Source organism: Gouania willdenowi, chromosome 9 (genome assembly GCF_900634775.1).
Source record: "Gouania willdenowi chromosome 9, fGouWil2.1, whole genome shotgun sequence".
Classification (NCBI taxonomy): domain Eukaryota; kingdom Metazoa; phylum Chordata; class Actinopteri; order Blenniiformes; family Gobiesocidae; genus Gouania; species Gouania willdenowi.
The window spans coordinates 8,540,238-8,553,906 of NC_041052.1; the positions used below are offsets into that span (position 1 = coordinate 8,540,238).

General features: G+C 36.3%; 1 protein-coding gene across 8 annotated transcripts in view; it reads left to right on the forward strand.

The window, feature by feature from the left end:
- The window catches only part of ksr2 (kinase suppressor of ras 2), a 152,406-nt gene that overhangs the window by 108,833 nt on the left and 29,904 nt on the right, over nucleotides 1–13,669 (forward strand). For 4 of the 8 annotated variants that reach the window (XM_028458470.1, XM_028458471.1, XM_028458474.1 and 1 more), the window contains 5 exons: nucleotides 2,696–2,716; nucleotides 2,888–2,997; nucleotides 6,729–6,912; nucleotides 8,052–8,093; nucleotides 9,767–9,836. In XM_028458470.1, the coding sequence (XP_028314271.1) occupies nucleotides 2,696–2,716; nucleotides 2,888–2,997; nucleotides 6,729–6,912; nucleotides 8,052–8,093; nucleotides 9,767–9,836 (427 nt within the window). The remainder of the gene's footprint in view (nucleotides 1–2,695; nucleotides 2,717–2,887; nucleotides 2,998–6,728; nucleotides 6,913–8,051; nucleotides 8,094–9,766; nucleotides 9,837–13,669) is intronic. The other 4 variants (XM_028458476.1, XM_028458472.1, XM_028458475.1 and 1 more) reach the window with 3 other exon arrangements.

The following is a 13,669-nucleotide window of genomic DNA, read 5'->3' on the forward strand; positions in this document are numbered from 1 at the left end:
AACTTATTATTGGTTTATTGAAAGTAATCATTTCTGAATAAATGTAAAATCAGGCTTTAACATTTGGTTCTATTTATTTATCTTCCATTAGAGCGGCTTTACATACATTATTTTTTTTTACCCTCAAGGTTAAAGAATCCGCATTAGAAATCAGAAAGGTTTTTATTCGCCAAGTAAAGTTTAAAAACAGCACAGGAAATTAAACTTGGCAGTTGGTGCGAAGAACAAAAAACAAACCAGAAACAATAATAATAATGATAAATTTAAAGGATAAGGGATAAATAAAGGATTAGATAGAGTTAATGTCATTTAAAATGTTTGACACTCAGGAGCATTCAGACAGTAAAGCTGCGGTTGGTAAATTATGGACATCATGTTTATAGAGGGGAAAAATTGTATTCATTTGTTTTATAATATAGTAATGGCCCCTCAAAAGCTATCCCGCTTAGGGCCCCAAGATGTCCAGGGCCGGCCTCGCTCTTAATAAAACAGAATAAATACCTCACCCAACTTATGACATTTCCTTCCAACTGCTCTCTCATTATTTCTGTCATTTAACGAAGGCTGTTCATACTGTAAAAGCCTCAGGTTTAAATGCCATTTTTTCATGCATGCTGAGACATTTTTACCCTGCATGGGTGCATCTTTATCTTAGTTTGCATCACCTCAGGGATGATTATTTGTGCTCATTACTACTTTTGTGCTTTGCCTGAAATTGCCTTTGCCTTTTCTTTTCTCCCTTGAAGCTTGACTCTGATGTTTGTGAGAAATACGTTACGATCTGGCTTAGAGTTCAAATGAAATTTCTGTTAGAAGGAGAGTCCACAACCTGATAATTGCAGCACGAGGTGGCCAACCATTACTAAACCTCACACAGCTTTCATCAGGATGTAATCGAAGGTGCTGAGTGCGTTAGCCTTGACTAAACTAAGCTGGCTGTAAATGTCAATAAAATTTCTGCGAAGTCCCCAACAAGCATACCGTAAAATTGTTGAAACTGTTTGAAAGTGTTATGTAATAGTATTTCTTTTTATTGCAACAACTACTGTATGAAAAAAAAAAAGTGTGAATAATAAAGGATAGATAGTAGGCTACATATGTAAACAACAGTGATGATTTTAGACATTTAAGATTATTTGGCTATTTATTTTTCCAGCACTTTTTCTATTTTGTCCTGTAAAACAATATAATAAATCCTGTATGGATACATTTTGAAAAAAAAAAAATATATATATATAGTGGTAAAATTAGGACAAATAAATAAATATTTCAGAAGTATACAGTACATATTAGAGGTGTGCTTTGCCATGATTATGACGATACGGTAAGATTATCGATTTCCATGGCACGATACAGTGTTTCCCGATACATCCTGATACTTAACAGTACGATATACAATGCGATATATTGCGATATCAATAATTAAACATTTTACCTTTACAAGTACAAAATGGTATGAAATACAATTTATTTACTTGCGAGATTAAATAGATGGTAACTAACTGTAATTCAAGTTCCAATATCAGAAAAACAAATGGTATGTCAACTGTCAAATTACATTTTTTCAAAAAGTTTAACTTTTGCTTCTGACACTGTTAACTTTTTAAATTCTTAAAAAAAAAAAAAAAAACACATACATCTATTAAAATGCGTTAAGGAGTGAGGTAGTTTAACGAGGTTTACTGACGCCTAGTGACCGGGCGTTTACATTCTGGGCATATGTCAGGGCAAAAAGTCGATTAGGACATTTTTTGGATCGATAATCGAGCGGTGAAATATGGCCGAATCAATTTTTTCTTTCGGTGCGTTCACACCGAATGCGACTGAAGCGACTCTGGCGACATTCAAAATCAATGTCAATGACGCAATATTAAGTGACATCAAGCGACCTCCCTTCAAGTGATGCGACTTGCGCAATTCCAGCGACTAGATCTCGCGATTGAGTCACGCGACAAGTTGCTCAAAGTTGAATTCGACTTTAAGCGACAACTCCCCCGGCCGCCACTGCCTGTAGAGCCGGAGGCTGAACACTTCCTCAACTTAATGGGGCCAAATGAAAGCGGTATGCTCATAAGCCTACATTCTAAGTATATTCTGAGTCAACTCATCTTTTAGGAACTCTGTAAGTTGACCATTTAAACCGTGAGTACAAGTGATGAGTGCTGTAAACGTACGGCCGTAGAAGAAGTGGGTAGCCCTCCCAGTGTTGCCGCCGGCTCCGCAGAAACCTACTATTCCCTGGTCGTCACGTCACTAGAGCAATAAAGCGATGGAGTGACCAAAAAACGCAAGAATGTTCAAGCGACTCATCACGGGCGATTTAAGCGACTGTAGTCATTCAGTGTGAACGCACCTTTACATCCTTAGTACATATATTTCTGAAATATTTTAACATCTTTCCTTTTGAATACTAGAAGATTTTAGATATAATGTTGAGCCCAGTTGCCGTCTTTTTAGTTTATCTTGTTTTTTGTATTATGTTTAAGAGTTTCTGAGAAAGTGTTCCACATTGTTCTGTCTTTTCAGCATGTAGGAGCATATCAGCTTAATAATCAAACCACTTAGATTTAGCAAATGTGATTCAGACCCAGAGTGTTTATAATGTGGCCAACATCACTGTAGAGTAATTTCTGTTATCCTATAAAGCGTTCTTTTGTTCTGTCTCTTCTCTTTCCTCCTGTTCTCTCCAACCTAGATCACCAAGGAACGATTCAAGGTAGGTCACACTAATTAAACATCTCTCAGTCTGTTGTAATGATGATAATTACATTGGCGCGTTGCAGTTTGCTTAAGGACACACTTGACAATATCTACAAATGACGGCTGTCATCCTTCGACAGGACCTCATTGTTTTCTTCTTCTTCTTCTTCTTCTTCTTATTGTGCAGTAGCTCGTCTGGTACGGACTGAATCAGTGCCATGCGACATCAACAACGCCCTCAGGTACACAGACCTGCACATCAGTCAGACTCTTCCCAAAACCAACAAAATCAACAAGGTAAGCGTGACAAATCAAAGGTGTATCACAGTTTGTGTGTAACTTGGCTTCAATGTTGTGTTCCCTCATTTTTTCGGGGAGCCTGCTATCGTAAGTCAATTTCACAGCGGATCGGGAAACTCTACAAAAATATCTCTTGCAGGATTGATCTTTGCCAGCCAGTTCGTCTCACAGTTGTTTTAGTTCCAGATGAAAAAACTTTACAGCAGGATTATCTAAGTGAGGGCATGTTTTTTTTTTTAGAAATATGGAGCAGAGAGCACATTAAAAACCAAGGTGGGTAGAAAAATACCTTTAGAAAACAAACATTTTGAATATGTATATATCTACAGTATATTCTTTATACTTTTTTGTATTTATATATAGCTTTTATAATTGTACTGTTTATTTTATCTCCTTTAATATTGCACTATTTTTCGGGTGTCTTTTGGGTGTTCTGTGTTGCCTTCTGTTGTCTTTTTTCTTGCACTTTATCTGAGCTGTAATGGCAGTAAATCTTCCCACTGCAGAATCAATAAAGCTACTCTGTAGTTGTTATTTCGGAGGAAAGTCCTCCTAAACCACATGTGTCAAACTCAAGGCCTGGGGGCCACATCTGACCCTTTAAAGCATGCAATTTGGCCCACATGAGAAAGTAAAAATGACAGAAAAAACATGAATCATTGTGTAAATAACCAACTAATTCAGATGTAGATATCTGTCCTTAAAAATAGACACATTTAATGAAACTCAGTATTCGCAGAAATCACAGTTTTCCCATGCTTATATATCACATTATGGCAATTATGTATTTTTTTTTTATTATCTCAACTTGTTGAAAGAACTCTAAATATTTCTAAAATTCTACTATTTTCCTTAAAATTTTAGAAATATGTTACATAATTAAGAACATTTAAAAAGAAGATCCTGCAGATACTGATATCCACCACTTAATGCTTGTATATTCTTCGTACATTACATACTTTATCAATTATACATGAAAGTGCAAACTAGGGCACATCAGTGTTGAAATTGCTTCTTTTCCTTCCTTAAAATCTGCAGCCCATTTGAGGTCAAAGTGGTCTGTATTTGGCCCCTGAACTAAAACCAGTTTGATTAAACACAGTCATCAATGGGCTGTAGCTTTATTATCTTTACGTCTACAATAACAAAATACACACTGGGGATGATATTCAAACCCTTTAGATTAATTGTACAGAACAAATTATTTTTGCAAGAAAGAAAGAAACTGAGTTTGTAAATGTAGTTTTTGAAGTTGTAGTTTTGCGTGTGTGTTTGGACCTGTCAATTAAAGCAATGGTAAAAAAAAAAAACCAATGAACTTCAATTATAGTTGAGCATAAGAGGACACTTAATTATTGGACAATAGATTTGAGATACATTTTGTTGATTTACAAAAAAATAAAAAAATTAAAAAAAAATCATCATGATTATCTTGATTGACTAATACCAGAACTTTGGTTTGAGTCCAACAATGTTAGATCTTGGGTTTCCATCTACTGTACAATTCAAAACATGTCTTAAGTTTACTGTGTCTTATGTGTGTTTGTCAGGGATTGTAGTTTTCTGTGATGTGTCCTTTCTCATGCAATTATTGAACAGGGATAAGTGGGTGTTAAAGGTGTTTAAATACTCACGACCTCAATGTCAATGAGTAGAAGTTTGAACTGTTTTTAACCCTCCTATTATCATCAAACACATTTTACCCTTAGGGTCAATCTGACCCCAGAGGAACACCAATGCGTGCAATATGTGTTCAGCACATTGAAAAAATATCAGCATGATCCTTTCATGCTCAAAGCTGCTATCCGGAGCAGCGTCTCGATGTCCCGCCCCCAACAGCTCTACTTCCTGCCTCTGCCAATCTACCAGAAGCTACGCCTCTACGTTTGTGCACGCGCATTGCAAAACATAACAAAGCATAACTACAGACTTTTTTTTTTCTTTTTTAGTAGAAGCTTTATACGTTGGCAATCATGGAATGAGTAACTGGAGTCTCGGAGCGTTCCTCCATGACGCTATGCTGCTCAGAGTCATATACCTGTTTCCGTGCACAGTTTACACAGCACGCGCATTCACTTTGACTGACAGTCCTCGCTCCAGGAAGTCGAAGCCTATTGGCTGGGTGCACTCGGTGATCGTTTCCATTTGTATAGGGGTCTATAGGATGAAGGAGGGGCTTATATACGTTAATGTATATGAATGACCAACGGCAGTAGACCATAATGAAAGACTAGTTAGGTATTTTTTTGCATTTCAAAATAATCATACATAAACATAGAAACACCGGATATCAGCTTTAATCAAATGAAAAGTCATGAATTATTCGGCAAAAGAATAGTTAACTATTATTTTTTAAATGATAAACAATGAATGGGGTCAAAATGACCCCAAGGATAATAGTAGGGTTAAACTTAAACTAAAAATCCACAGTGTTTAGCTTGTTTTTGAGATAAGCTTTTAAAGAAAATCGTGCTTCCATTACATATATAAATGAATTTTTCCATAAATATAATATAGCATTAGCCAACGCCACATCATATATCTGAAACCTTGTTTATTTTGTACGTCCCCTTGGAATAGTTGCCAGCCATGTTCCAGAGCATTACCTACATCTCCAGATTGAGTTTGTACCTTCCAGGCAGGAATCGATTTCCCCAACATTGTATTTTGAGAATCGACCAGCCGACGTGAAACTAGCTTGGGGAAGATAATTTGTCAAACAAAAACTTTTCTTTTCTTTTCCTTCCCTGTTGGTGATGCCTTCGAGAACATTTCACAATTTACTGCTGAGCAGGGGGAATGTTATTCATTCCTCCTTAGAATGAAGCTCATGTGTCCTTAGCTTTTGGGGTTAAATTAATAAAGTCATTTCTTAAAATTATAAAAGATTCCAAGTTATTACCTGAAAACGGTCATGCATTGTCACATGTTAGGTAATTACATTCCACAATAAATTATCTATATTTTTGACTGGGTGATGCTATTTGTTTGTCAAAGTCATCCAAGGAGTAAAGTAGGACTTTGGACTACATTAATGTTAGTTCATATGTTTCTATTTCACAACGATCTTACAATTGTGATGCCTAAAAAAGGGTGGACGTGGTATAAGTTTCCTGTTCTCACAGCTGCACGATGCCAAAAAGCTGGATATTTCAACACAAACATGGAACAAAGAATAAAAGTGTGATGGAACAAAGCAGTTTTGCCCGCCCTAAAGTCCCATTCTTGGTCTAGAATTGTCCAGTGTTATTACAAAAAAAGCAAACTCCATAGCAAGCGTAAAAAAATACCAAGAAACGTTTGCGTAAATCTGCACAAGATTGCCTGTCAGTGCGTCAATCATAACAATGATTTTTAAAATCTGCTAAAATCGTTTTTTTGTGAGATTGGGGCAATAGTTTTTCTGTTGCACCCCCCTTTAAAGAGTCAAGAAATTTGATCAAAATGCTTAAAAAATGTAAAAATTCTGACTCTTCTTCGAAAAACTCATAAAAATAGCACGAGAAAATGTGCAATCACATATTTAAGAACAGTAATAATAATAAATAATAAAGCCCGGGGCGTTTTCAACACCCTCCTGTCATTATGTGATGGTGGGGCTGCACCCCATGGTTTGAGAACCACTGGAAAAGAAAAGGAAAGCCTTTGAATACTATGAACAATGTGGAAACAATTGATGTTCACCGAAAGAGAGTTCTTATACAATATCACTAAAACTGATGTCGCAGACTTTCACTTCTCAGGACCACATCCCAGTCCCGTACCAGCCAGACTCCAGCAGTAACCCCTCATCGACCACCTCTTCCACCCCGTCCTCCCCGGCCCCTCCCCTACCCAGCAGTGCCACGCCTCCCTCACCCCTGCATCCCTCTCCTCAGTCGGCAAGGCAACAAAAACAGTTTAACTTGACAGGTATGCTCCTTAATATTTTTTTCTGTATTTACACCTATATACTGTATTTAACAATGGTTAAAAAAAAAGAGAGATAACAATGTATTATTCATTACAAATGAAAGATATCTATATTAAAATAAGTATTGTCTGAATAAGCACTCACTCATATGGATGATTGTAACTTTCACAGTATTAGTAATTTTTTGCTTACACTTGAATTAAAATACATGTGTTGAATTTAAAATGATTTTATGTTTTTAGGCCCAGGTTTAAAGTCTAGTCTACTTTTAGCTCTAACAGTGGGGATGGTTACACACCTTTGTCAATGAAAATGAAATATTGTCTCTTTTAAAATGTGTATCTTTTTTAATATTTCATACCCATTCACTTTTATACTGATTAACATTATATTCTAACAGACTTTTATCTTCACATTATGTTGTTTTTATGATGATTGTGTCTGTTTGGCTTGAATCTTTGAGAGTGTCGTTGAATGTGCAATTTCATTGTACTTCATGGCATAATTTATTAGTTATTTTATTCAGCTTGAAGTAACTAATACATTTACATTTTAAATTTGGCTAATAATGTGCAACTATAAGAATTTTATTGGAGGAAAAATAAAGAAAACTTGTAACAAAAGGGGGGAAAAAGAGGACAAAATATAGGATTTTAGAATTCAAATTATCAATTTAATCTGATTTAAGGTTACCAAATCTTTTGTGAAGTTGACTTTTGGATTTAAAAACCACACTACAGAACGTAGTGTAAGTATACAGGGAACATTTGTGATATGTGTGATATTTTTAATGATTTAATACACAAACTGTAAAGCAGTAAATCACTCTAAAGACATTTTTGAAGGGTTTGTACAGTATGTGCTCTGAGCTGCAGGAGTTTTCATAAAGTTGGGATTGACTATTTTCCCACGTCTTGTCTAATGATTTTGATAGTTTAATGGACGTCCGATAATTGCACATCTTCTCATAGTATATCACATAGAAGACTGGGAGTGAAATAAAATGGACAACAGTGTCCGAAATCAAAATAAAAACAACTTTATGATCAACAGTAAGAGTGTGTCAAAGACAACTGTGTCAAATTGGCCAAACCAGACACGTTTTGATGAGCCTTTTTATTTCTATCTTCTTTTACAGCCTCCAGTTATTTTAAATACAAACAGCAGTTCATCTTCCCTGGTAAGTGGATCCTAATAGATCCTTTCTCTTCATTACTGAAGGTTCAGTGTCTGGGAGTCTTTTGATGTTTGCCATAATATTCGTCACCTTGTCTAAAATCTGTGTTTTTATACACTCTGATACAACACAGCCTTTGCTCATTTGTTTAGTTGTTATTGCTGAAAGATCCTGGACCGGTGTTGATGTAAAAGGTGGGAAGTAATAGGTCTAGGGCAAAAAAACAAGTGCTAATGTTTGTCTATGTCTTTTTTTGAAGTGATAGAAGACAACGGAAGGCAAGGCAAATTTATTTGTATAGTGCTATTCACACACAAGGCTATTCATTGTGCTTAACACTAAAAACATTAAATCAACAATAAAATGATTAAAAATCTAAGTAAGCATAGTCATAAGCAGTAGAGAAAAGAAAGGCTTTTAACTTTGATTTAAAAATGTTCATATGCGACGCTGACTTCAGTTCCACTTCTTTGCAGCATAACAACTAAAAGCAGCGTCACCATGTTTGCTGTGAACTCTGGGCTCCACTATATAACCTGTGATCATCGATCTGAGACCCAAAAAATCTGGCTCGAACCGATCCGGGCCCGCAGTCATAGAGCCCGACCCGACCTGAGCCCCACCCAATAACTAAAATTGTAGGCCCGAGCCTGAAGCAAACCCGACATATATAATAATTTTATTGAATATGTTGCTGCCGGAAAATGAGTTGCACGGTGCCTCGCGCTACGAGGGGGGGGGGGGTCACACACGCACCGCAGCTCTGCCCAAAAGGTATTGTAATGACGTGACTCGGGCCATTATCACAGTTTTACAGGCTTTAATGGACATAGTAACACGCCAAAAATAAACAATCAAACACACAGAATTACACAAAAGGAACAGAACCTAAGCAGCTTGAGGTCCAGTGTGAAATATCCACAGTCAGTCATGATTTGGGGTGCAATGTTCTGCTCTGTTCCTCACCATCTTCCTCCAAATCTTTGGACCTTGATTCCTGAATGAAAGGCACACATTACTTTCATCAGAAAAGAGGACCATGGACCACTGGCCAACAGTCCAGTCCTTCTTCTCCTCTTTTTCTGAAAAAACTGAGAAGTAAATGATTTCTTTATAGTATTCAAAGTTTTTGAAATCATGATTTCATGAGCTGGAAGCCCAAATTATGCAAAAACAAACAAATACTTGAAATTGATTAAATTGTAGACCCTGAATCTGTGAAAGTTTAACTTTTTTAATGGAATTATGGAAATGAAACAACTTTTCCATGATATTCTATTTTTTTGGAAAGGGTCTGTAAATAGAAGATCATTTGTTTTAAAAATGTTAAAAATGGCACATCTCCACTGTATACACTCCGTTCACTGACTTTTTAGCCTGGAGTCACTGAGTGTTATGACTTAATTCCGATGTCACGGGGAATACTGGGAACAAACTAGAACAAAAATGGTGTCAAACAAAAAAACACAAGAAATTATGGTAAGAATTAAGTAAAAACACTTCTATGCACCTGTTTATGGGACTCCACATCCCACAATGCAATGCGCGAAAAGGTCAACATACAGAATGTTTTACGGTGGAGATGAAAACCAACTTTCAAGCATCAGTTTTTGACCTTTCTCTTTTCTTTTGTCTTTCTATATTTGTTTTCATTTGTTTGTAACTGATGTTTCCAGATGTGGCCCCTGAGGCTCCTCCCAGCAGAGCCCCACAGGTCATTCTGCACCCCGTCCTGTCTGAATCGGGGTGAGTAGACGGCATCCTTCTCTTTGCATGTTTTGTGACAACTGGTCAAGGGGGCCAAGTCAAAGCCACTGAAGCACATATGCATGCGACAACGTGACGATTACTCACACACTAATGTAAGCATGGCTTTCAGTTCACGCTACACTTGGAATGTCAAGTAGATTCTCACTGGCTCTATGACGAAAGTCAGTGATTGAGGGACGGCACCAGAAAGAGAAAAAAAAATTAGACGGGGCTGTTTTTCAGGCCAGATCTTGATTAGATCAGGATCCCCATCCATCACAAGACACAAGGGCAAGAAGATCCTTCTATAGTTGATTAAATTCACTCCATACATATAGCGTGTAATGAAATAATCAATAGCAAATAAACCCAAAGTAGATTTCATCTCTGAAATATCTATAGAGGAAACGGGGCAAATGTGAGGACTGTTTAACCTGATGTGAAAAGCAGGAGAAAATGCATATATTGTAATTTAAACTTAAATCTACTCCGCATTTGATGTTTTCATGCTGCGCTCCTGTGGCAGCTGCCAGCTTTGAGATAAAAAAAACAAAAAAAAAGAGACGCTATGTGTGGGAAATAATAAGAATCGGTAGATAATATAGCGCTGTAAATAACTGCACATGCGCATCGCATTCGAACTCACAGGTGTTTGATTAAGAAGGATTTTTGGGGCTTTAGGTTTGCATTCATTACCATAGTTATTATAACATGACACAGAGCACAACGTTATCTTGAGACCACATTCAGCCATGAGCAGATAAAGGCGTCACTGTTAGTGTAGCACAATATAAAACAGATGCGTACAATGTTTTGTTTCTTTAACAGACTGGGTTTAAAATGGTTTCTTTGTTTGTGCACTGTGCAGACACATCATATTCGCATTACTTATTTATTTTGCAAAGTTTCGTCTCCTTGTTTGCCCAACAATGGCCTGTTTAGGGTGAACTGGGATAGGTATCATGCCCTGTAGCGCTCTTTATATTTCAACAGGAAACAAATGTGATTAGAAAGTGGTTAAAATGAATATAATACAGAAAATTAAGACCAGTGGAAAAATTCTGCATTGCCTATTCACTCTTCATACAGGGATCTCTTATAAAGTGTTTTGTAATGATTCTACATTCTCCATATTTATGTGTAATGGAAAAATGTTGACCTGTGGTTGAAATTAATATAATCATTATTATTATTGAAGGCAGGGTTTGATGTAAGAAGACCTGAGGCAGGAAGAGCAAGATATGAGTAATTACTCCCTTGATCATATGTCAAACCATGATAAGTCAATAAAAGCTTCGTCAATATGTATTTTTGCCATTTTACCCAAAGATAGAACTTATGCCATGGAATATCCATAACATTGTGGAGGGGATTCTGATCATTATACTGATTCTGGATTAGTTTCAAAAATTGACATGTATCTTTATGAAATTTGATTAAATTATGTCAGGTTATTTCTTGAATTACCGCACAGAGTTTCATCATGATTGAATCCAGATTTCATTGCAATTGTCTCCCCAAAAATGGGGGTGCCATACATTTGGACCTACTGTATGGTTATTAATGGGGGTCAACATTTCTTCCAAACCAAATGATCATGGTACCATGATCAGGATCAATCAATCAATCAATCAATCAATCTTTATTTGTATAGCGCCAAATCATAACCAATGGTATCTCAAGGCACTTTACAGTAGAGCAGTCTTAAGGACGGACTCTTCATTTTATGGATACACACATATGCATATATACGTATATACACATACAGATGTATCCCACACCCAACATGAATTCATCATGGCGGCAAGGAAAACCTTCTGTTAAGCAGCAGGAACCTTGTGTGGATCCCATTCCTATGATGAACAGCCATCCACGTTATGCTGTGTTGGGTGTGTGCAGAGAAAAGGGTGGAGACAGAGCCGCTGAGACTCTGTAACTCCACACTGAGGATCCCACGGACCTGCAAGACAAAAGCCAGAAGGAGTACAGGAGCAAACACACAAGGGAGTAAGCAGACATAGAGGGAGTGTTTGAAAGAGGAATGGGACCCTCTCCGGTCCCTCTCTAACCTAAATGACCTCTCTCTTAACGCCCTCTCCAACCTCTCTCCAACCGAGCATGCCAGACCCCCCCCCCCCGGCAGTCTATGCCTATTGCATCTTAATTATGAGCTATGAGCTGGTTCCTAACTAAAAGCTTTATCAAAGAGGAATGTTTTGAGCCTAACCTTAAAGGTAGAGAGGGTGTCTGCCCCCCGAACTGTGGTTGGTAGATGGTTCCAGAGAAGTGGGGCCTGATAACTGAAAGCTCTTCCTCCTATACTACTTTTAGAGATGAATGGAACAACGAGTAGTCCAGCATTTTGAGAGCGTAATGATGCATAATTTGAATAATTTGTGTTCATTTTGATAAACTTTAATCAAAGTCTTTTGAATAAAATACAATGGAGTTTTGGTCAAAATTTAATCATTATTATTTGTATATTTGTAATATTTTTGTAAATATTGTATCATATTTGTATATAATTTGTGTATTATTATTATTATTATTATTATTATTATTATTATTATTATTATTATTATTATTATTTTTATTATTATTTTTATTATTAATATTATTATTATTTTTATTATTATTATTATTATTATTATTATTATTATTATTATTTTTTTTTTTTTTTTTTTAGTAGTAGTAGTAGTAGTATCTATCCTACTTTATTTTCTACTACTGTAATGTTTGTGTATCTAATCCTTATTTTAATTAATTATATACTCATTTAACATTTATTCTTTCTTTCGTCTTTGCGAAACGTTTTATTCTTTTATTTGTGATTTTTTTCTGTGGCTGTAACAAAAGCAATGTCCCCCTGGGATTAATAAAGGGATTCTGATTCTGATTGGGACTATATCAGTTATAGTCTAGTTTTAGTCAACTAAATGACATTTAGATATTAGCCAACATATATAGTCATGGTATATAGTCAGATATAGTCCCATGTGATGAGATTATAGATTTGTTTTTATTTGTCGACGAAAATCTAAATTTGATATAGTTTTGTTACCCTGTTTTTTTTGTTTTTTTTAATTAATCATAGTCTAGTTATTACTTGAACATTTTTATCGACAAAAACTATGATGAAAATGTTTAGTTGACAAAATGAACACTACTCTGAGTGCTCTTGTTTTTTAATTATTATTGAAAGTGGAACACTGTATTGTGCCAGCAGTATTAATAGGATTCCCTCAGCCACATAGTATATACTCCACCATTACTGTGGCTTTTCTGTAGTAGACTTTTCTGGCCTTAATGGCCTCATCCCAGGGTGAATAAGGGGCTTCAGACCCAAACACCCTGCAGTATTCCCTCATTAGAGCAGAGAGAGTCAGGTTATGGCTCTGCGCTCCACAGGAGCCATGTTACCTGTGGTCTTTGCTCCCAGTCTGGGTTTACTGGTTCAATCACTGTTTATATATCGCAGAGACATCGTGAGTGGTCACAAATAGGTGTAACACAGCTAGTGAGGTGTACAAAAGAGGACCAAATGAGGAACGTGGTGAAACTGGGTGTAAAAGTGACAATGTTTGTGCTGGTGTTGATGTTTTTCATCCCAAATTACAGTATATCTATACAACAGTCTGTACCTGTAGTGTGTATAAACGATCTGGAGTATGAAGCAACATTTATTGATTGCAAGAGATTTGTCTCCAGGATTTTTCCTCAAACTGCTGACACTGCTGAAACGACGACCATTAATTAATATTACAGGGATCAAACAAACATTACACATTAATGGAACCCTTTATTTAAACATATTTCATGATTAGACCTCT